Source organism: Pithys albifrons, chromosome 11 (genome assembly GCF_047495875.1).
Source record: "Pithys albifrons albifrons isolate INPA30051 chromosome 11, PitAlb_v1, whole genome shotgun sequence".
Classification (NCBI taxonomy): domain Eukaryota; kingdom Metazoa; phylum Chordata; class Aves; order Passeriformes; family Thamnophilidae; genus Pithys; species Pithys albifrons.
In genome coordinates this window covers 13,775,540-13,802,269 of record NC_092468.1, presented here as the reverse complement: position 1 = coordinate 13,802,269, position 26,730 = coordinate 13,775,540, and the positions used below count along the sequence as shown (strand labels likewise).

Here is a 26,730-nt window from a genome sequence, read left to right as displayed (position 1 = left end):
AGAAAATAGATGAATGTCAGGAGTCTTGAGGCTGAGCAATCCAGCATCTCACTGCTGTCGGGAAAGGAAAGAAAAAGAACTTGTATCTTATGGTAGTAGGGAGCTATTAAGTTGGTTATCTCATGAAACCTCTCTGCTAAAGATTTGAAAAATTAGGGCTTTTTGAGTAACCATTGCAATTTTTCACAACTATCAGCTTTCACCATCTCTCCTTAGACATCTTGCTAAGGAGAAGGTATGGAAGTGTTTGGAATTGGGTTCTTGTAGTAACAGAAGTCTTAATGCTCTTGCTTTCCTCTTTGGAATTATTTCTTCTGCTTTGTGCTTTTCTACTAATAATTAGCATTTTTAGAGAAAATATACTCGAGTTGCTTCTACTTTATTACCGAGTTAAGAATATGTTAAGCATTACAAGACCTGGTAACTGATGAATCATTTCAAGCAGATTCTTTGTAGTTATCCTGTAGAGCTTAAGTTTGTAGTATTGTAGGAGTTTTTTTAATGGGGGTCATGGACCTTTGTGGTAGGCAGAAATTGAAGTTGCCTGTTAAAAGGGTTGGTAGTTACACACTGTCAGGTACTGCCTTGGTGTAGCTGTGTCTACAGACAAGTGGGTTACTTGCAGTCACCTATTGCATTAAATGTAGAAATTAATTACTAAGAAAAAGACTATTTTTGACTTAAGTTATAGTATGTAGATCTCAGAATTCTGTTCTAAAAATCAGTAAGGGAATGTCTTCTATTGTAAATATTCTTCAACAGGAGTGATAACTTTTTCCAACTTTAAAATAAATACATGTTTAGAAGGTTTTCCTGTACCTTTAGTGATGGGATATGCTTTCCCTGAAAACTAGTAATAACAATGTATGTACTCAGGAGTACAGTAGTGGTGTGTGGAAGTGAATGGGGTTAGAAAATGTTGGGTTGCATCTTAGAGACACAATAAACTCTACAGGAGTTTAGGTAAGGTCATAGTAATTCCAGGAGTGATTAAAAAAGCCAGAATATTTTTGGACAGGATCAGTCTTTAAACTAAAAATACTAATTAAAACATTGATTTATAGATTTTATTGCTTTGAGGTAGGCAAGGTCAGAAAAATAACTATTTCTGTTTGACTTAGGTTTTCTGGATGGTCTTTTCCCATTTCTATGGTGGACTGATCTATTTCTGTATTTTTTTTCTTCAGAAATACCGCTACCAGGATGAAGATACACCTCCACAGGAGCACAGCTCTCCACACATTGCCAATGAGGTGACGGGGCCAGAGCTGGTTCATGTATCGGAGAAGAATCTGTCACAGATCGAGAATGTTCATGGATTTGTTTCCCATTCTCATATTTCACCAGTAAAGGTAGGCATTTTTAAAGTGAACTTTTTGATATGCCCTCCAGGAACTTAATTTTGTGGGACAACCAAACTACATGTGATACACCTGCTTCTGGTTTTTTATGGAGTTGCTCATTTGTGAAATCAACTTTGTAGACATTAAGGCATTGACTTAGTTCTACATATTCTGACTAAAATGTGCATGGTAATAAAATGCCCAGAAAGCAAATGTAGGTAAATTGAGGTTCTGGGTGTAGTTTTGAGAGCACTATAGTTCCTGCTGCCAGTTACATTTTGGGTTTCCTATCAGGATCCTGTAAAATCAATTCTGAGTTTGTTTCTAGTAAATGTTTCAATGGAGGCCCTGTGTGGAAAATGTAATAAGCCAAATGCAATGTGTGTCTCTGGAGTTTTTCAGCATGCAGAATCATTATTCTCAAGCCAGCTCCAGTAACTTCAAGACAGATTTAAAGATTAAGACAACAAACTGAGTGTAAGGTTTTGGAGTGAGTTATAACAGGCAGTTTTATTCAGTGGGTTAGTAGGTAGACACAGCCTAATAACTTGCTGAATAGCACAGCATTTGTATGCCAGACTAAGTGCTGTTTTCTGTAACACATCTGAGTCTTCATAACTTGTTTTGAGGAAAACATGGAGAAGTGATTTGATATTGGTGAGTGTTTGGGCTTCACAATGATGAGATGGACTTACATTGTAGTAGGCCTATAGCTTGATGGTTTTGGTGCAGTTGTTGGTGTGTGGTAGTGTCCTTTGTGACTGTAAAGAACAAATTCCATTACACTGGGAGGAGCCCTGGGGAGAAGTTCATGGGGGTGCTGGTGGATGAGAGGCTGGACATGACCTGGCCATGTGTGGTGGCAGCACAGGGAGTCAAGTGTGTCCTGGGCTGCATCCAAAGCAGTGTGGGCAGCAGGCTGAGTGAAGGAGTTCTGCCCCTCTACACTGCTCTGGTGAGCACCTGCAGTGCTCACCAGAGGACTCATCCAGCTCTGGGGTCCCCAGCATAAGAAGGACATGGATCTGTTGGAGCAGGTCCAGAGTGGGGCCATGAGGATGATCAGAGGGATGGAGCACCTCTGCTGTGAAGGCAAGCGGAGAGAGTTGGGATTGTCCAGCATGGAGAAGAGTAGGCTTAAGGGAGACCTTAGAGACCCATCCAGTACGTGATGGTGCAAGAGAGCTGGAGAGGGAATTTTTACAAGGACATGTAGGGATAGGATGAGGTGGGGAATGGTTTGAAATTGAAAGAGGGTAGATTTAGATTAGGTAAGAGGAAGAAATTCTTTGTTTATTGTGAGAGTGTTGAGACACAGGAACAGGTTGTCAGAGAAGTTGTGGATGATCCAGCCCTGGAAGTGTTGATGGCCAGGTTGGATGGGGCTTTGAGCCACCTGGTCTAGTTGTGTCTAAGCCCATAGCAGGGAGTTTGGACCTATATCATCCATAGTGTCTGTTGGAACCAGATAATTCTGTGATATGTGCAATTCTATGATATTTTTTAAAAAAAGCTGTTTTGAACCTAGTTGTATTTCCTTTTTTTAATTATGAAGAAAAATCTTGTTGAAAGTATCAGCTCTTTATAAATGACTTGTAAAGATTCTGTAGAAGAACCAGCTATAGTGTGTAAATGTATTAACCACTTGTTTTCCAGGTTTTCTAAGATTTAAAAAATGTATATGATGATATTAAACACAGTTATTTTTACATATAATTCCATAATGAACTCTGTATTTTTCCATAGTCTCCAGCTAGAAAATATGAGTTCTTTAAACCCTAATTAATAACCATTTTGAAGTGGATTATATTGACTTCTGAAGTGCGTTCTAGGAATGCTAATATGACAAAGCTTTCATTATTGAAGGACTTCAATCTTTTCTTGCTTATGAAGGTAGACACAGAGTAACACACTTTCACATGTCCAATTCCCTGAATTTATTGATATTCAGAAAGTAATAAAACACATTTGATATGCAACTATTGGAAATCTAAAAAAAAATTCTCTTCCTCTGGGAAGATTATCTTTGTTTAATAGTTCATTGCTTAAGGAAACTAAACATAAAAGAGAATGTGTTTATTACAGGAATAAAATAATAAGAGTTTTTTATTTTGAATATGTATGTTAAATACTCTTGGAATTTCAAATACAGTGTTAGCAGTTTGGAGAAGTCAGTGGTTTTATGATCATGTGTTGCTTTTTAAGCAACGCTGCAGGGGGCAGTAGAATCAGATTGTGAGGAATACCTTCTGTTACAGCAAATTCTCTATAGTCTGGACTAGTAACATAAAACAACAGAAGGGAGGGGAGATGCCTGGTTTTAACTAGCTGCATTTTGTTCCTGAGACAAACTTTCAAACACTGTAGGACTTAAAGCAGCTTTTTACAGCTTGCTTGGACCAGTGGATGCTCTTTTCAAAGGGCAGCTTTCAATGACCAAAAAGACAAATGCACATCCCAAATTTTTAGAGGATGAGCATGTGAGTACTGTTTATCAAATGTTCCACATTAAGTACTGCAGTAACTCAAGGTGATTTATCTTCCTGATGGAGGAACAGGCTACCTCAGATTCATATTGGGATAAAATATTGCATGTTTGCAATCAGCGTGAAATAAGTGATATTAGCTGTACTGATTTAAAGTTCCAATAAGGCTTACAGGTTTTGTCTTGTTAGAGAGGAGCTCTGTCAGTTGAAACAAGAAATGTTTTCTTCCTTGTATCTTAAGTAGCAAAGTAGTAAACTTAACCCAGGAGATTTCATGTGCTCTGCTCCCTGTTTAATACTGTGCGAAGTGGAACCCTAATTAAAGCTCTAAAACACTCTGGTTTTGGTTTTTTTTTTTTCTTCCATGTTTAATTGTAGAGAATCCTGAAGAGATGTGGAAAATTGTTGAAGTTCAAATTCTTCACAGACACTCTGTCCCAAACACTTTAAATAATATTTTCACGTGGGTTGGCAGCTGGTACCGTAATTTCTTTACTATGAAGTTTCCAAATTCCTCGTGGAAACTTGGGGTTGCAGCGCGATGTTCCTTGCGTTCTGAAACGCAGTGGGATCCCGTTGGACTGACTGGGATGTACTTGAGGGACTATGTTGCTCTGCAGATTGGCCACGAGATGGCGATGCTACAAAGCGGTTATTTCAACGTAACACTGAATTTAGCTGCTGTATCACACCTTCAGAGTGAGGGGTTTGGGTTTAACATATGCTTTTATTAATTAGCTCCAGTCAAGTGAAATCTGTCATGGATATGGCATGATATAATACTAAGCAATTTTTAAGCTGTGGAATGAAAGCTGGAGTTTTCTATCAAGGAAAAACCTCTGAATTATAGATTATTAGAAGGCTATAAAATAATGGGTCATGGTGTAATAAGACAAAAAACATCAGTAATATTTAAAGCAATTTGTGCATCAAGGGGAAAACATTTTATTTATAGCTCTATACTTATGATGCATCCTGACAATTCAGTATTTAACTGTAAACTCTGATTGGGGTTTCCATGTATTCCAGTATTATGTTTGTGTAGGCAGTTAAATACCACCCTGATACCTGATCCCGTCAGATCTCGGAAGCCAAGCAGGGTCAGCCCCGGGTAGTACTTGGATGGGAGACCTCCTGGGAAATGCTGGGGGCTGTAGGTTCTAGTCCTGAGGACTTCACTGTCACTGGCCAAGCTTGCTTGGCCGTGGCAGATGAACCTCAGGAGTTAAAGGGTGAGGCCTGTTTGTAAAAACAGGAAGCCAGGCTTTCTGATTCAGAAAAGTCTCTGCAATTCTTTTTGCCTTTAATCAAATCGGTTTTGCTGATCTGTCTCTGGGGATTTTCACCATAGCACCAATCTTCAAAGGCTGTGAGGAAAATGCCTGCACTCTGTCTGTTCCTTACACACATGGACAGCTGAGCAGAAATGTCTTAGCTTGAACATGGTACCGGCTCTATTAGTCTAGTAAGGGACCAAAAATTGCTTATTCATGCTATACTTGAAAATTCTACTTACTGACTGAGCAGTACATCTGCAAGGAACTAAAGGTATTCTATTGGTTAAATATTTGGTATCTCTAGAGTAGCTTTGTGCAATCATCAGTGGAGTAGCAGAACAGTCCAGGAATTGTGAAAAATAGGTTGAAGGTGGTGGTGGAAAATATGTTAACCTACAGTTATATAATTGTGGACTCTTGTCCATATTTTGTGCATGCTCTTGGCTGCAGGAATGGTGATCTCTATACTGGTAATGCTGGGAACAGTCAATGCTGAGCAGATTGGGCAGAGCAGTGATCAGCCTCTCACTGCTGCCTGTTTGATCTCTGCATAGACCTGTCACTCTGCCCTAGTGCTGCTACATTCTGCTAGAGCACTTGTGCTTCAGGTAATGCACTAAAATTCCCCACTTCACTGTACCAGAGATACTTTAAACATGTGTTAGACACGTGGATTAGTGTTGTTTGACCATGTAAAGCACATTAGAGGAGTCTTTTGGTGTTATATAAACGTATTTCAGTAAATAAAACTATGACTTCATAATATTATGACATTAAATGCAAATGAGTTACTGTTTCCTGTCTGTGAACGGTGAAATATTTCAAACTAAGCTGAAATACTGTTTCCCATTGAGAAGAAAGGTGTGAGTTTTACCTCCAGGTCTTGACTACAGGAGTCTTTGACTAGGTGAAGGCAGTGGTGAATACCCTTGAAGCAGTAGCTGTGCCCCATGTCCATGCACCTGTGCTTTATCTGTGTTCACCTTGTAGTGTCAGATCTAGGGAAAATTAAACTTATTCAGGCTCAGTTTACATGAGAGTGCAAGTAGTCCTTGATTAGAATAAAAGCAGTAAACCAGCATTTACCTTCTTTGACTCTGTGAATCTCTGCTGAAGCTTGGGATGGTGTGTTGGGAAGGAGAGGATTGGTCTGTGCTTACACTATTCACTGAGGAGAGAGGCAGTGGTTTAGTTGGGCGTTTTGTTTGGCCTAATGTTAAGATCGTGTGTCTGTTGGGTGAGAAGAGTGCCCTTTAGCCTTACCTTTTGTCTTGCTTAGAAAAGCAGCAGCTTGTGTTTCTGTGCCCCAGAGCCCGTGCTTAGTGTAGTGAACATGTCACTTCAAAAAAGTGTCTAACAGCGTGGCAGAGATACCCAAACCACCTCCAGACAGGCTTTGTAATCCTAGTGCAGCAGTGCAGCTGCAGTTTGTGAAATAAATGTCTTGTGCTTACTTAACGTATTCCTGTTTTTTTCACATTTAGTCATCTTTGGTAAAGTATTTCCAGGACCCAATGGTATTTAAGCTTAATGGTCTTAAATTAACCCTGATTTGAAACTGCTTATCTACTAGTGCTGCAGTGCTGTATAACAGTCTACTTATCCTGACTGTGGTATCACAGGAATGAATTATGGCAAGGTGCTTGTTCTTAAAATAGATTCCAGAAGGCAGAGGAGAAATGGGAGCTCACTCTCATTTCTATACTGACAAAACACAGTGAAACTGTTCTGAAATGCAGGATCAATGGGCATGTGAAGAAATTAGACATGAGAAAGCAATGAATGCATTGTAAAGTGAATTTCTGCTGCATAAATCCCTTAAAACATGTGCATAAAGATCATCTTGTTGATGTAGGTTTCTAGGTTTTCTTAGATGCACACAAGAGACTTCCTCAAAAAAGTTTACAGAGAAACTTAAGCTGTCACAAAATAATAAAATAATAATTTTGGGATTTAACAGTTAAAAACTCTCAAACCAACACAAACGCACCACCAAAACCAAACCAACAACAAAAGGAAAGTAAAAGTTAAGAAAGAATCGGTAATCCTGATGGATGGAGGTTACCAGAGGGATCTCGGAAGAACTCGTGTTCTCATTGCATCATCTTGGGGGAATGAGAGCTCAGGGTTATAATAGATCAATGGAATAATGATCTCAATATTCAATTTGCAGTCAAAAACCCAAATAGAATACAAGGAATATCTAGAGAAGCAAATGGGAACAAAACTGCATTATTTTATCACTGTAGAAATCTGCACATTAGTTATCTTGATTAAGGAGGCAAATTCAGAAATGGCAGATAAAAGAATAAGAGTGGTCAGAGACAGAGGGCAGCTATGGTGGAGGATGAGCTGGTTTGACCCCTCAGCTTGGAAAAGAGCTGAGCCAGGAGATGCCAGTGAAACTACAGTCAGTAGCACTGAGTCTCCAAAATTATGAAAATGACTAGGGAATGGTTATTCCAAAAATTAAAATTGTATTCAGAAATATAAATGAGCAGATGATAGTCATTTTATAACCCTAAACACAGTGATCTACAGCCAGCGTCTGACTTTTGGAATAATCTTTCACTTGCTGATAGTCTTTTGGTTTCTTGCTACATCAATAAAGCTATTACAGCATACATGGCTTGTCTCTTCTGCCCTGTTTCTTCAATTGCAAACAACCACCTTTATTTATTTCCTTCCCATTAATCTATATGGAAATAGCTGTTATATAAATGTGCATATTCACACATGCTTCCATCAATACAGGACAATCTGCTTTCCATTTAAACCTGAATCTTGTGCTGATAAACTTAATAGGTTTCCTTCTTTCTATCTCCTGATGTGTCTTCCCCTCCAGTCCTATCTGTTCCCTCAAGGGATTCCCCAGAAGTCTTTTGGAGCTTGTGGAGCTTCTGTTCAAGTAGCCCTTTCTGCTCATTAGGAGAGTTCTGCTCTCAGAAAGACTATAATGGTCCTTATGGTTTGAATTGTGCAGGTTCGAGGTTAGCCAACAGGCCAGCAGTCAAAGTAATTTTAACTTCCTCTCTGCTGTGTTCATTTTCTTGTCCTGCTTCAGTCTGAGAATGTAGGTGAGATTACCCTGGAAATGAAGATGCTGTTTCCATTTTGAAATTGAAGATCAGTTGACATGTAATTGGCGAGATAGGTTATGACTGTGAGAAGGCTGCAATCTGTTACTCTTTTCTAAATTGAGGACTTTGTAAAGCTTTACCATCTTCAACAGAAAGGCAGTGCTTCTGGTGTGAGGAACATACCTAGAATATAGAAAATTATAAAGAAAAGCCTTAACATACCCTCAGACATAGTCATTTTTAGACTGGTATTGTACTTTAGTGGCCACACTTGAGAGGAGTCGTCATGCAATATTTAATTAAAATGCATTGCCCGAGTTCTCTATAGGTTACTACTTTTAAACTTCCTGTAACTGAAGAGTGTGCAAATATATGCAAGGATGTCAGTTTGTGTCTTATAGTAAGAAGCAGTTGACCAAATCTGCCCCTGCCTCCATATGGATCTGCTCAACAAATTCTTGTCAACAGAGACAAGAAAGAAAAACTGTAACAGATGGACTGTGGATTAATCCAAACATTAGAGCAACCTAAGATACAGTAATCAACATCAAGTCATTTTAATAACTGGTTACACTGTTTTCACCCGAGATTTTCCCTCAGCTCCTGGTGCAGTTGGGTTCATTTTGATGACTGAAGCAAACCTAAAGGAACTTGCATTAAACACAAGATGTTTTTATCAGTCTGGCGTGCTAAAAAGATGGGCAGGAGATTCATGAACAGGGTGCGGAAGACCAGGCAGTTTAATCTGCCCAGATTGGTAGGTTGTCTCAGTATCAATAATAAGGTAATAATATTTTTATATTAAATATTTATACATAAATGTGTCATTATAGAATAATCATGCTGGAGTGTTTAGTTATAAGTTAGTTTCAGCACTAAAATATGTGCTTTCTATTGACTGTGTGACGTATGTGAATCACACTTGATCAAGAACTATCCTTCAGTTCTGTCTCAACTAAAAGCTAAGGCAGATTTTCTAGCATATCTTAGCAAAAAGGGTTAGGAATTTTTTTCCATGGTATTTGAATTCTGAACTCCTGGGCTTGGGATTAGGATATTTTATACGCTTGTTAAATGAGACTTAAATTTGTTATGCTAGTGAAGGTTTATTAAATCTGGAGTTCTGAAAAATGTAAGGCATAAACATGAGCTTGTATCTACATTTTCAGTGTTGTTTTTGTTCCCATCACTAGAGAATTAAAATTGCACAGTCTTATGTTTGAATAATTAAATGGAGTTCTGCACATTTTGTCTCAATTTTTTTTGTCAAAACCTAAATGATACTGGAAATAAGTTCCTGCCATTTTTTAGGTGATTCTTGAATTTTTCCTGTTAAGTCTATCAGTTTATTCCTTAGGGCCCATGTGTATTTTAGCCAATATTCTGTTTAGCTGGATGGTAGCAAAACTAATATAAGACACTTTTCAAATGCTTCAGGGGAGTTGTTGCTTTTTGTTTAGAAAGGTAATTGAGATAAAACTGCTGTTTCTGTTTACAAACAGTTTTTGTTAACTATGCCTTTTTAATTTGTAGGTATGTATTCTCCTTTTAAAGTTATGTCCAGGAAACATTTATCTTAGAGATTAAAATATGGTTTTATGTCATGTTTTAGCTTGTCCCAGCAAGCTGATAACATGAATTTGCTTAGGTACAAAGTCGAAGAAATTCTAGTCCAGGAATTTGATGTTGATATTTACATTTAGTCACCACTGTGATTACTGTATCTTGTTAATTGGCCAGAGAACAAATCATGTTACTCTACAGTCACTAGAAATGCAGATGAATGTTGCAGTAAATTTATTAAATTGTACAAAGCTGTGATTATTAACACAGAAATCTTTATGTGATGCTTTGTTTTGGAAGGGGATTCTTCACGTGTGTTTGATTTTTATTTTGTTAATTTTTTTTTCAATCTGCAAGTTGTCAATTCTTGCCTTGCAATAAATAGTTTGGGGTTTTTGTTTGTTTTGGTGTGTGGCATGTTTTGTTTACTTTGTCTTTAATTTTATTAGCATCGGTTCAATATCTAGAACATGATGGAAGGTTCCTGCTCCTTTTAGGACTTCCTGAGATTCCCTGATGAGCCCTCCTGTTGTACCTCTTGACTCTGGAGGGAGTCATTCACAGATGCAATTCCAGCTGCCACATCTGTTGATGATTCTCCTTTTTCTGGGTATTCCCTTTTCTGTCCAAATAGAACTTTCTCCATTTTTAACTTGTAGGTCTTACCCTCTGTTGAAATGCTCTTTGACTGAAATGAGCCCTCATTTTTACTGCCTCCTGTTTTTTTAACAGTACAAGTGGTCATTCTTCTAATCTGGACTCCTTGTGTTATCCTGATGTTGTGCCATCTCTAGAGCTGTGCCTTGCCTTTATCGTCAGGTTGCTCTGTAGCTGGTAAAAATGGGGGTTTGTCTCATCCCCACAGTACAGGCTCCTTCTACAAATAACTGCAACTGTATCTGCTTAGGCGTCAGCAAATCTTGCTCGATATCATTCCCATCCATATGGAGTGTAGGTGACACAGATTGCTGTCTTGCATCACCAGCGAGATTGCATAACCTCTTCCTTAGGTACTTTTCTGGATTTCTGTCTCCATTGAAATTAAAGCAGCATTGCTTCACTTTCAGCTCTGTGCGTATGTTGCTTTCCTGAAGTGCTGATTTCCAAAATCTCTGTGCCAGTGTTGTCATAGTTGATTGTTGTCTGAGTGGGAATCATCCTTGAAAGAAACTGCCTTAAAACACAGCAAAGCACTCTTGTCTTCAGATGGATAAAATAGTAACAAAAAGACATACTTGGTGCATTACTTGTCCATGTATTGTGGTACTTCCTGTCAGAATTTTAAGCAAAGCTCTTCCATATGACTTTCCATGTGGAGCCTATGGAGAGAGAGAGAGAAATGAAATCTTGATGTTTTTTCAAAAGTTATACTAATTCTTGTGCTCTGAGTTATATAATAAAAAGTACAGCAGTGTGGACATTCAAGGCCATAGGTAGAAAAAGATAAATATTTTTGCCTTGACTCGTTACAAGAAGACTTGGAACTCAAAGCATGTAATTTGTCGCTTGTTGCAAATACCTTCAATCATAGCCAAGGATTAATACATTTCTCCAGTAATAAATTCATCACCTTTTCAGACTAGACATTTTGTGTCTGGAAAAAGGTAGGTCTCAGGTAGGGCTGCAGTCTTTTTGTGAGAAGAATTCTCATTATAAAAAGCTTGTCCATTTAAAAGGATCATCGTATCTACTGTGTTGCAGGCATTTCTCTACCTCCATTATCTCTCTTACATTCATAGTTTTGAGGACACTGCACAAGTCAGACTGATTTTCATATGCCTTGCACAGATAAGCCATTGTATTTTATAAATATTAATAAAGTCTGTCTGAAAGGTGTGCTGAGAATATTGGCATGTGGTTTGTTATTGAGCTATTCTAGTGACTAGAAGTAAATGGTGCATCGATCTTACTATGACAGATTTCAATTAATGGAGTATTATTTCTGCTTGTAATATAAGCTCTCGGGAAAAAATGGTTTCACAGGATAGGACAGCTGTCAGTCAGAATTTGTTAAGCAGAAGATTATATTGCACCCCAAAGAGTATGTGAGGGAATGTGGTAATCTCTACTAAAATGCACACCATGAGTCAGAATTAGAATTAAGTGGTTGTAATCTGTGGCCGCATTGTAAGGAATTTTTCTGCCTTTGTTCATTACATGGAGAATTTGCTGCTTTCTTAAAATGTTTGCCCTGGTGCAGTGATTATGACCATAGCATTATACCACCAACTTTTGTCATCTTTTTGCTTTGGCTTTCCAGAGATTGGCTTGTACTGAAAGCCTTGACACTTCACCGATTTCATTAGTCATCTCTCATGTGAGCTGGAGGGGATTTTTAAAACAATTGGCTGTAAAAATTTGAGTGGTGAGTTCTGTAAGGTAACTTGAATTCCGTATAATCTGTTAGATGATTATTGTGTGTTCTTCTTTACTGTGAAGAGAGCAGAGAAACTGCACACTTCTAGCAGTAACACTTGTCATGTGCGTGGGAAATCAAAATAATCTTCCTGAAAAGTCATTAGTGAATAGTAAGGATTTTTCATTTTGAAACTACTCTTGTAGTATTGAGAAATAATATTGGGTCACAATAAACATATATATTTATTATTTTCATAATAGTAGTCAAAAAATTTGGAAATAGGGGTTATGAACATGACAGATTATTTACAGAATAAGAACAACAGTGTGTACTCTTAGTGTTTTATCTTAAGTCTCTCTAATCTTCTTGCTGATTAAAAAAACCCACAAAACCACAGTAGAACAGCCTCACTAGACATCCTCTGATACCCAGTAAAAATTAGTGCTTTGTGGTACCGTGTTTCCATCCCTCTATAGTTATTTTATGCACTAAAGAAGGGGAAAAAACAAGAAGAAACCAGCAAGCAGTTGGTTCTTAAATCCTTGTCTTGAGCATGATAAAGTGTTTCTGCTCTGTAGAATGTTTTCAGAAAGGCAGGATCAGTGAGCAAGTGCAGTTACACTGTGTGTTCCTTGTTTTGTTTGCTTCAGGTTCATAATTTATGCAAGCAAGGAAGTGAAAAGCTGCTATTGGATCTTTCTACAGGCAGTGATTGAAACTTGGTTATTTTTGATCTGTGCTTTCTCCACCCAGTAGCTGTTATCATCCACCACCATCCTCATAGCTGTGAATATGTAATGTTGTACTGTACCTGCTACCCAGTTTCTCTTAAATATCTGTTGTCAGCTAGGAAGAGAAAGCAAGGTTTTCATCCTGTGGGTTCCGAGAAGGAAAATTAAGGAAAACCTTCGCTTGTCTTTTTTTTCCTTTCTTTCTCTCTCTTTTTTTTTTTTCCCCAAAATTGCTCAAGATTATACTCATCGTTGTAATCACAGGTAGAGAGGGGATGTAAAGGGTGGAAAGCCTTGGAAGATAAATACCATCAGCTTGCAAGAATTTTGTTTTCCTGGTTAGTAAATGATGCTGCTGTAATTCTATCTGCATTTTTTTTTCCTGCTCATTCACCACTCAGCAGCTGGTAGGGAATTAAGACTGCCTGGCAACCACCTGCAGAGCTGCAGAGATGAATTACATTTTCGGAAATAACACACTCCTCTATTCTCGTGCCAGTCGAGGCAACACTGGCTCAAGCCACAGCTCTGCAGGCCCAAAGCAGAAGCAGTGGGCAAAGAAAGGTTCAACAGATGAGTTACGGAATGAGCCTTCCCGGTGGCAGCAGATTGTGGCCTTTTTCACTCGGAGACATGGGTTCATTGACTGCATCTCTGTTGCTGCCAGCTCCACCCAGGTAACGTGCCACTTGTTAAAGTGATTCTGTCTGCATGTTTTCTGCTAACTTGCTGGTCAGAAATAGCAATTATTTATATATGCATGATTTCATATAATCTCTTATTTATGAATAGTGTTTTCTGCCTGCTTTCATTTTCATACTTCACAGCCCTCTGTATAATTTCTAGCATTAAAGCCTGAAAATGGAAACACTAAATGCGGTCTGATTTTTTATTTAAGTTATTTTGCAAGTGATGAGCCTCCAGCAAGTTTAAATATGAGATATTTTAATGAAATAGTGAAATATTAAAAATGTGCTTTGCGTTCTGCTGCCTGGCTCTGGAGGGGAATAACGTAGTTGAGGAATATCAATTTATAGCTCTAGCAAGTTGTCAAATCAAATAAGAAATAAGTATTTAATGGTTAAGGAATTGTATCTAAAGGATTAAATGATTTGAAACCTTAACTCTAGGTAGCATATAAAATTCTAGTCTGTAATAGCTTTCTAGGTTTTTTGGCTGCTAATAATCCATAAATGAGATGAAGGAATGCCTTCCTTACATACAGAATGTACATCTAATAGTGCAGTCTGTGAGAAAAACGTGACATTTTCAGGTTCAATATCTATCTGCTCTAAGTGATATTTTCATTAATCATCATTGAAAGTCAGGTAAAAATAAGCAAGCTGAGTCTTAACTGTGTGGCTCTGAGTCCTTAGAGTTGATATTGAAAGGAGTTTAAACTTATTTGCATTAGAAAATAAGTGTATCTGGATAATACAGCAAAGAAAGATCTATGGAACAATGCTGAGATGTCAGTATTATTTAAAAAGGTGAGATCAGGTTTGTTTTGCTTACTCCCAAATGAAATTCATCATTAGTCAAGATGTTGTTTAACCTGAAATACTACAGAAACTTGTAAAAAAAAGAAAACATTTACCCTCGGACACTGTGATTTTGTTATGATCATTTGTATCTGTTGGTAGTTGTTTCAAAGATGATAAACTGGCACTTCCCCTGAAGTCTGCCTGTGGATTTTTTTTTTTGCTTATGAATTCGGTGTAAACAATGAATAGGAAGTGTAGAGAGGGATTTTCACTTTCTTGTTGCAAATGTGCATGATGGGGAAGACAGATCCTGCAGTTTTTCTAATGGGTTGTTATACAACTGGAAGTGATGCATTAAGTAGATGTAAGTACTGTTATATTTTTGTCAAAATCTACAGTATTAGCCTTTTGAATAAACAAGTTGCTCTTGTTTAATGCTTGAAGAAGTAATGTTAGAATGCTTGAAACTTGCAGTTAGACTGACTGGTCAGGCCTAGAAATTTGCCGATAAATAATATATGGAATAGTCTGCTTTGAGTGAGAGTTGGACCAGATAAAGATCCTCAGATTTGTTCAAACTGAAGCTGTGATTCTGTAAATATTCTAGGTTTATGTTCTGTTTTTCTGCTATGAAAAAGACTGCTTACCTCTCTGAAAGCCTGCCAAATTTTTACACAGCTCTGACAGTTCTTCTGTTAAAAAGAACTGCTTATATATGTTCATGGCCAGAAGGAGAGGAAAAAACCCGTAAAATATTTTGAAGTGGTTGATAAAAAAAACCTTAATGAGCATATTCAGAAATAAGGCACTGAAAACATAAGAGCTTGTTTAAGCCACTTCCTCTGGAAAGATGCTGTACTGTGCTCATACCTTATCCTCCCATTTCAGCTGTTTTAGCCTCAGGGAGAGAAAAAGACATTTGAAGATTGTTCATTGTGGTGCAATTTTGTTTTTCCGTTCTTGTCAGTTTATGTTCTGCTTTGTAATGTTCTGAAAATTCTTGATGTCTTTTATTTGTTCATTTAAGACACATCCCCATCATTTGGATGTAATCACATTTGCAGAGTCCAAATAAATAATTGCATATGAGGAACTTCTCATTTCAGCCTGTTCTGTTGAAATTCTACTTGTGATTATGGACTTTATTTCCTCTTATTGTTGTGACATCATGATTTTTCACAGATACATAATCAGTGTGATGGTTTTCAAAGCACTGGTCTCCTTCCCTGTAAAGCTGCTACAATGGCCCAAGTTTTAGCTGTCCCTTCATTTGCTTGGCTTTCTTGAAGGGCATGAAATGGTCATACTTGCTTAGTTCTCTCTATTACCAGTTAAAGAGAAACAACCCTGCAGATGGGGCTGCACACACCTGTCCTGCTCTGGGACCTGTTCGGGTCACCCTCGCCCAGCAAGGTGGTCAGAGGATTTTTCCTAAAGAAGAAACTTTTCTGATTGGTATTTTCTGAGTGGGGGATACTATATCCACCTCAACTTCATTCTTACCCTAAAGAAGCAAGGATGAAGTTGATGGTGAATATAGTAGCGTTGCTTTTTGCTGTAGTTATCACTTGGTCTCTGCCCAAAGGAGTGCACATGTGCCCAAATATGTTGTGCCCCACTAATGACACCAGTCTCCTTCAGGAGTCTCAGAAGCTGTTTAACATGATTAGGAATTTGAGGCCTTTATTGTTTCTTCCTACTCATTCCCTGGGGGGAGGAGTTAGTCACTCAGTGAGAAGAAGCAAGGAATTTGATTGGGAGTTGGTATTTGAATTTTTGTCAGCAAATTTATTGATTTCTGTAATAAAAGCCAAATCTGTGGTATAAAATGGAAGATAATGATAAAACCAAGCATACAACAAATTTATAATTGCAAGGGTGAAAAACTGTACCATGAGCTTAGTAAATACATGGTATGCAAATGAAAAATACGGGGTAATTTGAAGTGCTGCTCTAACAAGAGATATGCAGATTGCATCCATGAAGATGGCTGTATCCAGGGCACTGCTTTCCCCCCACTGTCTTTGCAGAGCTCTCAGAAGCTTCTGTTTCTCAGAGTGAATCCAGCTATCATGTCTCAGAAAGCATTTTAACTGTGGGCAGTATTTGGCCCTTGTTGTGCTACAAAATCCAGAAAGTGATTTGTCTGAAACTCACATATCATTAAACTGGTGATTATAGCAGTGCATTGAGGTTATTCTTAGCACATCACTGAGCATGAGCTGCTTCTGTCATTGGATACTGAAAAATTCTTTAGCTCTTTGAATATACTGTGCTAATTTGGACTTTGGTTTTCTAGAAAATGTTTTAAGAAAGAGGAGAAGGAGTGGAACAGAAACCCCCTCCTAACTCCACTTACCCATTCCAAAAACTTAAATTTAAATTTCAGAACTTGCCAACTGCTTTTGTGAATTTTTAGCTCAGTCATTTCTTGACTTTGTGTATCTTCCTTTTAAGATCTTGATAGAAGTTTTACTGTATAATTAGTCCTGGACTATTGCTTTGAAAGTCACTTAAAATAATGGATGTTGTTTCTAGGATGTATGAAGTGCTATGTTTAATCAGGCAACAACATAGAGGTATTGTAAGATCCTTTAAAAAGATAATGATTAAAAAAAATCAAGTGTCTACCCTAATCCCCCTTTAATTGTACTTCTTGCCAAAACTGATTTTTTTAGAGTGATATTTATAATCCTTTCTATATTTTGATATCTTTAAATATTTATATAGTGCAGCTAATATTGAGATGAAATTGTGAGAAAGCAGCTTTAAATAGTATGTGCTTTGAATGACTTCTGCTATAAGAAAGCACATTCTGAAATTTAAACATGAGTTTTGCTGTACTAAGTTTCCTTATTATTCTTGAGTTTTAGCTATGTAGTATCACACATTTTAAAAGCATGAATTTATTTTGCAAATCTTAGTTCTTCCACTGTTTGCATTTTCCATAAGATAGCATTGTAGCAGTGATAAAAATGGTAGGATTTTTTTCTGTAAGAGAAATGCATTATTATGTGTTCTCATCAATAGGCTAAAAAGTAGGAAATTTGTAATAGTTTAAACTTGAGCGTTAAGGGGCTGTCTCTGGAACCTTTGCTTCATTTTGTAAGCATTTTCTGTGTACGCAGAGATAGAAACTTCTCAAGACTGTGAAGTTTCCTTGACATTTTAGAGACATGTAGTTTTAGAATCTTATTAATATCAATAAATCTTAAGAATATCTGACATGCCTCATGTAATGTCATGTAGGTTTTGTTAGGATCTTGATGTTTCCCTGCTGTAGCTGATGGTCCTCCTCTCCTGAAGACAAGCAGTCGGCCTGTGCAGAGCCTGGGCTGTGCCGGTTCCTTCCCAAGCCGTGTGTGTGCCTGCAGTGCTGGTTACCTCAGTTAACCACCCGGGGCAGTGGTGATAAGCACCGAACCTGCAGGCACTGCTTCCTGCCACAGGGGTTTTAGGTTCCACTTTCTCTCACCTGTTCTCTCACAGCTCTGCTTTGCTCAGAGTGGATAACAGCCTTTCTTCACATTTCTCTTTCATTGTATCTCAAGAAAATTACTTTTTCCAGAATGAGTCAGAAATCTGGTAAACAAAGAAGAAGCAGACACAGAATTTTTTGCCTTTGGAGTACTGCTGCTACTACAGGGGCTTTCTGTCTGCACTGTGCCCGAGACTCTGAATCTTCAGGCAAGGCAGGCACTGGATCCTGTCTTAATCCATTGTCTCCAGCTGATTACTCAGTTGGACTAACAGGGTCCTGCCATATGAAGCCAAGCGCATGGAAGCCTGTCAGAGAGGTAGGACTCTTTAGGCTGTTATATAACTTCGCTAATTTATTTTATATTGTGACAGTTGCCCTCTTGGTTGAGGCTTGTATTGATTGACAAAGTGTGTTGGAAGGCCAGTCTGTCTGTCAGCAGCTTTCAGATTACTGAACAGCTCCAGCACAGCTCCTGTGGTATTGCATTTCTCTTTTGCTCCAAAGCTGCTGTACGTGTTTCAGTTAATACAATTATTAACTAAATTACTGTCTGACAGAACCACTGAATCTAAAGTGAAAACCATCTTCTTCCTGTTCTTCCATTTTGATCTGCAACATCAAGAGCACTCTCAGTTATCATTAAGAATGTGCTGGATGTTTCTTTTACTTTGAAGACTTTAATTCAACAGAAACTTCTAAAATGGTTTTAGGAAAAAACCCTCCACCATCTAGAAGACTTTGTCTTTTAGAATGGTCTGCATCCATGTTTGGGAGCTGACATGGTATCACATGCAATTTTGGAGACTTGTGGTTTATACCCAGCTCAGAGTCCTGGTAAACTTTGTGTCCCCAGTCTTTCTGGGATTTGTAGTAACTTAACTCAAGGAGAGAAGTTGTCTTGTTAAACAAGAGAAATTTAAATCTTTAAGTGTACACTAGCTCTGCAGTAATTTTTGAGAAGGATTTGGTTTTTTTTGCTAGAACCTCTGTTGGGGCCAGTACTTTTCTCTGTATTTCAAAACAAAGGAGGTACTTTAATTTGCCTTGATGAATAAGTTACCTATTAAAATTTTCAGTGAAACAGGTAGGCACTTGAACTCCCATATATATTTTTTTAAAAAGCATTTTCTATAGTTCTGTTTTCTGTGTGAATGTTTGAATTATTTTATCTTTGTCAGTTACATTTTCTAGTTCTCTGAAGTGGTCCCACTCTGCATAAACCTACTCAGTGTTAAATAAACTTCTAGTCCCTAATAGGTAATTTATATTTCTCTATTCCTTCTCTATCCTCATTTGAGTTTCCTAGTATGATTCTTACTGTCACATAATAGCCAGTGACTCCTATTTCATATATATTTTTCTGCCCTCTCACGAGACCAGTTTTCTTTCATCTGCTGGCAAATTTTGAGACCTACGTGGTTCTGTGTGTTACTGTTGCTTGCACCGAGACACTGGGTCAGCCTCCCAGATAGGTCAGTGCATGGAAGCAAGTGTGCCTTGTGGAGCTGTTGTCCAATGCCAGATGTGCATATCTGTAGATCCCTTTATAAACATGTTTTTGCAAGGCATGAACTGTTTTGTACTGAGCCTGCCTGTTTGTGCCATGCACCCAACTTTGAGTGAAGAATGTGCCCTTCGCTACTATCCCCGGGAGAGAGTTCAGACTAATTTCACAGTGCTACTGTTTGCTGAACTTCAAGCTCAAACATGTTATGAAGCATTTCCAGTACAGTTCAATTTTGAATTACTGTGACAGATCCACAAAAGATGAAAATGCCAGGAAAACATCCACATCTTCATGTTACATTTCTCATGTGCAATTGAAACGATGTGCCTTGTTTTTGTTCATTAGTATAACCACATCATTCACATTTTGGTTATCATGTAATGGCTCTGTAACAGAGGGATCCCATTGGATTAATTCCTCCCTTGAGAAGGGATGCTTCCTTAAATGCAGTTTCTAATGAGTTTTTCCACATTTAATTCAGGTGAAGATTGTGTAGTTCTATAGATGATTTCTGGAATGCTTACAAATTTCTCCAGTTAGAATCTTCTGATTAGTTGTGATTTTTCCATTTTATTCCTTAGAAAATGGATTGGAGCATTCCTGTTTCACAGCAAAGGCTGATAATGTTGGCCATCTGTCAAGGAAACTCAGAAAGTGTAATCCAGAGACCAGATTCAGTACTGAGACTTGAAGACTTGTTAATACTACACCACCCAGCAAGTCTTCCCTGAATCCTGAATGTACCTTTTGAGAACCTGTCTTTTCTGCTTTTGCCCTAAAGAACATTTAGCAACACTCATTTCTATGCAAGTCAGAATTAATTATGTCAGTATTCCTCCTGGAAGTAGTTTGTCATGTCAAAAAAGAGGAAAAAATTTATTGCCTCCTCTTGGATACACACAGAAAGCTGCAGTATCTTTTAAACTATACCTTTGTTTAGTTGGGGTCATCATTGGCATCTTATGTGATCACCTCTGGCTACTATTTGAGTTTGTTCCAGGAGCTGCTTGGACTCCAAGACAATAAGCCCAGTAGTGCTTCCTGAGTCTTCTGAGCCACACATGTTCTGTGTCTCCTTAAGGTTTGCCAACATTGCTTGCTGGAAACTGCTGCTAGAGTAGTTGTTAAAATTGTAATCCCCACTTGACCAGTGTGCCCTATGACCACATGGTGTTTTTATCCCCTAAGAAACTGTCAAGAATCCCCAAACTGGTGCAGTTCTGTCACTTGCCTTTTGAAAGACTTAAGGCTCCCTTCCGTGTACCAGGTTTTTGTGCACACACACAGGACTCAGTATCAAAAAAGCACTCAGAAGGACTCCAGCCAGTGGAGAGCAAGGATTCCCTGCTGTCTATCTTGTATAATTTTAAAAAAACCTTTGCCACCAAGCAGAATGCTTCTGGACTTGTTTTCCAGTTTGGTATTCCTCAGGGTGTCTCTGTGCCTTTTATTGCTATTCCATGTGACTTGTTGTCAGTATTGAATTTCATCTCACTGCCTATAACCCACTTGTCTGATACATCAGCCTTGCTCTGCAGCTCGTTTCTGGTGTGCATTTGCTGCTCTTTCCTTTTTGTTGGCGTTTAACTGCACATTAGGTTGTAGTTGAGCTGATGTGTTCTCCAGACAGATAACAGGCATTTATGACTCATTTTGTCTCTCTCGTAAGCTGATCTTGGCATTTATGAATTTTTAGTCTTTTACTCCATTAAGGTTTCCCATACATATTCTAGTCCCTTGCAACAGGATCTTTTTTGAAATGATATATCTATTCAATGATTACCATAAAACCAGATCACCTTATACATTCTTTTCATAGAAAAAAGAAAAAGCCAGGCAAAGTAGTTTAAATTTTACAAGAACACTAGTAGTAAAAGAGAGGTGCTTATTAATTTTTTCATGTCCTTGTAGTCAGCTTAAGTTTGGGGGGAGTTCATGTTTGTTTTTTTTTTAAAGTTGCCAGTGGTTTTTAAAATGTGTGGAATTTAGTAGTATTGTTGTTATTGGAGAGTAGTATCTGTGTAGTTATTATCAGTTGTCTAACAGGACTTCAGATATTTTATAAGATGCAGGTATAGTACCAAATTTTTCTTTGATGATGGAATCTTCAGTTTCTTTCCACTGCTTTGTGTGGTATTGACTGGAAACTGCCATACCGTGGGAAATGTTCTCAATGAGTCTTCTGGCATCTCCTCTTTCATTCTCTTTATCAATGCTCCTCACAGTATCTGTATTTGTTTATTTAAAATTATTTCTGGAAGACTGATGCCTGTGGAAGTTAGTTAAGCAGCCTGTGTTAAATTCCTCCCAAGTAATAGTGTTTGGTTTTCATAAGAGAGTAGGGAGGGGAGTAAAGATTGCTTGTGCTTCTGGTGTACAGTTCTACTTCAAAGCAAATTTAATTTAGTAAGTAAATGGTAGTTGTTTTTCTTAGATAACTAACTGTATCTGACTACCCAGTTTGATGTGGTAGGTGAGAAGGGAGTTGGCTTTCCCACTGGAGAGAGGGGGAACTCCGGATTCTGGATCGTAACTACTCTGAAATCATGGCCTGAAAAAGGATCCTGATAAATTTAGAGTGTTCAGAAAAGGGATAGTAACTGTAGATGGTATTCAGGAAGACCTGATTTATAATGAGAGACTTAAGAACCTCTGCTTAGTTCATCTGTAGGAAAGTCAGGAGATGATATCATCACAGACTATAAATATATAGGGATAGATTTCAGAAAGTAGAAAGCTTGTTTATTTAGTAGAAAATGGCATCTGTATGCAAAGTCAGATAGAAACTTAATTTTAAAGAATGATATTAACAAAATAATAATTTGAAAAGCTTAGTGGGACATGATGTAATGGCCAATGCAGAGTATTTTCTATGTAAAAAGCATAATGGCAAATAAAATTTCTACTTGAGGATGTCAAAATAGACCACAGTCTCTGATCCAGCATCTACTTTAATGACTTTAGACTGCTCTTTGGAAGCTGTAAACTGCTGGAAAACAATTTATATATTTAAAAAAACCCTCTTTTTATTGAGCCTCTTTACTGCTGCCTTTAACTTTTCTTTTAGCTCTATAATTTAAAAAGATGAATGCCGTGGGGGGAAATTTAGTGTTCAGCTTCTTAGAATTTGAGCACATTAAGCCTTGTTGCAGAGCAGCACTTCAGTAGTTAGATCAAGGGTGATGCAAATTGACCGTGAAATGCGGCTGATCAGGATGGTGATAGTGCAGCCCTAAGACTGTATTCCCAGATAGGTGTGGAATGCCAAAGTAGATGCCTATCTCCAAGCAGAAAACTAGCTGGGGCTGTCCCACCTTAGAGCTCAGAGTGGTTCCTATTACTCATTTTACTGTATTAAAATAATAGGATTTAGGTGCCAATAGAATTTAGATTAATGTGTTAAGAGGCACAGGTGATCAATAGGAGATGACATTTGTTTAGGATTTCTTAAGAAACTTGTGTTTACCGTGGCTGAACTGGCTGTTACATTGTGTGTGAGCTTCTTGTTTAAACTGACCTACTGTTTAAATTTTTTGTCTGAGTATTTCTAGAATAAAAATTAAAGGAAGAAAAGGCAAATATGATGCCCTTTTGAAAAGGAGCTAAGCTGTACTCTGGGCTGTGTGCTCTCTGTACAGCTGAGCAGGTCTGATTTCCTTATTGTACAAACTTTGGGAAATGCTTTATTATAAACAAAGAGTTAACAGTTAGATGGACAAATAGATACTTTGAAGTCAAGTCTCCTTGTTTTTTAAAGGGAAAACAAGAACTTTCAGATCCTCCAGACTTCTTTGAAAACAAGGAACATATAGATTGGAATCTACATGTGAACATGCGGTTGTCAAAAGGTCGTTATAGTTACAGAAGTCTTTGAAAAAAATGAGGTTTGGATCAAAGTCTGTAAAAAATAATGATGCCACAAGATGAAGGGGAAGGATGTTTTGTAGATTTTTTCAGTTGATTAAAACACGTCTTTTCAACTGGGACTGGATTCCCAAAGGTCATATTTGTGAATGATAAGGGGGAAGCTGTGGTTAGAAGCACATGATTGATATTTTTCGTTTTTATTACTTGCTTTTATTTTCAGGTTAACTAAACCAGCTGCAGAGAATAGCAGATAAAAGTGAAAGGGCACAAAAATAGCTGGTGACATTCATTGTACTGTACTGAATGAGGAGCAGAGTTAGAAGGATAATCCTGCACGTGCGCATATAGTGATAGGCTACAAATCAAGTATTTTTATCTCAGGAAGAGGCTTTGGAGTTGTCACTGATGGTTCTCTGAAAATGTCACCTTAGTGCTGTGCAGTAATGAAAAGGGTAAATGAAATGTTGGGTAGTATTAAAAGTAAATAGAGAATAACAGAACATGATCTGTCTACGTTTATTGTCTACCTAAATTTTTGAATCTTGTGTGGGTTCTGTTTCCCTTATCTTAGAAAGGATTTAGCATAAGTGAAAAGGAAAAGAGTAGTAAAGCATTAAGAGGAATAATCTAATTACCTATAGGGACAGTTAATTTAAAAATAAACCAGAAAAAAAACAAAACATGAGGGAAAATATGATAAAGACTTGCAAAATAAAAATGAAATTAAGAAGGTTCTCAATTAGAAATTCTGTAATAGTTCTCAATTTCTAAATCCATCACAACTGTCCTGTAAAATTCCTTCTAAAATTGTGAAAGTCGCTGACAAAACACTGTGGACAAAACAATCTTTTTGAAGGTTCAAGAAGAGAATCACTTAAGAGTGGAGTTAAACGGATTTGCCAAGAGCAGGTGGCACATGGCTGTTTCAGAGATTGGTTTAGGAAGACCTTAACTGTCAGGGTATGAGATGGTTTTCTGGGAAAATTACTGGGCGTTTATCTAATACCTATTTGCCCATCTGTCAATTTTTGCTGCTGGTAAGATTCTTGACCAGTCGTGCCTTTGCTCGCACCAATATGGCAACTTCTGCTGTTTCTTTTAGTGGAGAGGGACATGAACTATCAGAATAATTTATCTCTTGTCTGTAGTGCATTGTGTTTTTTGATGTGTCTGAATAAATTACATTAGGAAAAAAAACACGAGTAAATTTTGAGAGGATCTTCACAAGTCTGGCAATAGTTTAGTGCAGGGAATGGAATCTCAGTTTCTGACCTTTGGGTGTGGCTTGGGCTGAGCTGGCAAAATGCCAACTGCCCAATACAGACTGTTAGTTTTGTTTCTTTCCTCCCTTTTCTCTCCCCTTGGTTGGGGGTGGGGAGATCCTTTCTCTCTGGGTTGGGCAGTTGGCATTTTGCCAGCTCAGCCTAACACAGGGTGTCACTCAGTGATGATGATCACCTGAACTAGAAATCTCCAAGTCTCCTAAGAAAATGCCATCTGATAGATTCATCCCCTGAGTGATGTGTCAGTCATGACGTGATCAGAGTGGCAGGAATGAATCTTGAAATGTATCTGGGAAGGACTAGTGGTTAGATTAATAGTCTCAGAGAATGTGATTAACAATACAAGTAACAGGTGAATTCCCAGCTGTTGCCCTAAAGGCATGTCTGAATTAGAAACATTCTTGGCTTTTTCCTTCTTATGCCATCTTCTAAGTACTGCAGAGATAATGCTGTCCATCTTGGCACCATGGAATCTTCCTGTATTCTAGTGCAGTTGGGAAATGGCAGGAGTGCTGGCAGGGTTTTCTCTGGTGTTAATTTTTATAGCATACATTATTGCTGTCACTTAATTTCAAGGGATGCAGGACTTGAAAATCTGACCATTGCTAATTTGGGTTTGAGCATTAGAAACCAGCATAAAAGATGCATTTTTGTTTCCTGGTTCTTGAAATCTAAAGCACATTAGTAATTACCTGTTTAGAGCATTGCCACTTAATAATTTGTTTTTACGTGTCCTTTAGTCCACTTTGTTTTTTCAGTTTTAAGTTTTACCTACGCAGTTTTGTTCCCTGCTCATTTTTAGGTATGTAGTTGGACACTTATAACTCCATGTTGTCATGTCAGCAAGTCTGAGGAGCTTCTGGTGTGTCTGGTGTAAGAATGAATAAAATCAGATGAGGAACTGAGCTGGTGATTGTGGATAGCAATATAAAGCCATCAGACCTGTACTGAAAGTTGTAGTCTATGTTTGGGAGGAATTCAACATATGTCAAGATAAAATGCTATTCCCACCTGAGAGTACAAAGGCTTTTGTCAATGAAGGAAGGAGCAGCTTTAGTTTAAAGCCACTTTATGTGTAAATCAATTAATATTTCTTCTCCCCCTGCCATTTATGTCTTGAAAGCTAATGGATTTTAGTTAATGGGTTGTAACATGACTTTCCTGGTGGGGTCTTCTGTCTATGGTTCGTTAATGTGAGGTCAGTGATGTTCTGCTCATGCTTAGTGTTTTAGGCAAATTTGTTTATTTTATAAAAATAATTTTGGGCCGATAATAGATTGCTCACAGAATAATACAGTTGTCAATAAAATAATAAATATTCATTTTAAAATGGGAGACTGATTCACTGTATTCCTTCAGATCACTTCATTACTCCTTGTTTTAAGTACCCTCAAGTACTTCAAGGGCAGTGGGGTGCTAAAAATGAACCTGAATGTTTCTTAACCTAAAGAACAAATAAATCATGCTTTAGATAAGATGAAGTTCGCATACATAATTTTTATGTTGTGAATAATGGCTCTTGTAGATTTACTCAATTAAAAAAAAATCACTAACAAAAAACCTTTTGGAGAAGAGTAGTGAGATAGTTTTGACATTTAACTGATGCATTTCTAGTATTGAGATTGCAGTATCAGAGCTACATAGGAATAGGATGACTTTGGTATTTGAATGACTTAGGGTTAGGGTTAGACATTCTGTTTATGTTTAGTTATTTCCTGAATAATTTAGAGATGATAGGAAATAGGTGTTCTGAGAGCTTATAAAGTGTCCTGTCTATTAAAACGCGTAACCAGTACCCAAACTGTAATTTGATTTAATAGTGTTCTTAGGAGTGAACAGTCTATCACATCTCAGTTTCGTAGCACAGCCTACCCTTTCTACTGTGAGTTTCAAAACCTAAAATATTGACACCCAAGAGCTGACATTATTTTTCTACAATAAAGTCTTAGAACATGTTTTTTCTTTGTCTGGGCTGTTCTTGATGCTAAACCCCTTCTTTGGCTTCTTTGTGAGCACATTGGCATTATAATGAAAGCTGCAATTCTTAAGGCTGATGTTATTTAAAAGGAGCTTTCTAGGTCTTGCTTTAAGTTGCAAATTAAATGCATTAAATTCATTCTCAATAGCACTTACGAACTTAATGAGGAGCCTTGTAATTCTGTTTTGAGCTGAGTGCTGAGTTGCTTGGTGAATACAGATGACTAACCTGCTGCAGAGGGTTCAGTGCTAGACACTTGCTTACAGAAGTCACAAATTAGCTTTATTAAAA

General features: G+C 37.8%; 1 protein-coding gene across 15 annotated transcripts in view; it reads left to right on the top strand.

The window, feature by feature from the left end:
• Positions 1 to 26,730, top strand: part of DLG1 (discs large MAGUK scaffold protein 1) — a 145,169-nt gene that overhangs the window by 50,706 nt on the left and 67,733 nt on the right. For 11 of the 15 annotated variants that reach the window (XM_071566801.1, XM_071566806.1, XM_071566799.1 and 8 more), the window contains one exon: positions 1,188 to 1,352. In XM_071566801.1, coding sequence (XP_071422902.1) covers positions 1,188 to 1,352 — 165 coding nt within the window. Of the gene's footprint in view, positions 1 to 1,187; positions 1,353 to 8,826; positions 8,971 to 13,255; positions 13,517 to 26,730 lie in introns of those variants that run through there. The other 4 variants (XM_071566807.1, XM_071566808.1, XM_071566803.1 and 1 more) reach the window with 3 other exon arrangements.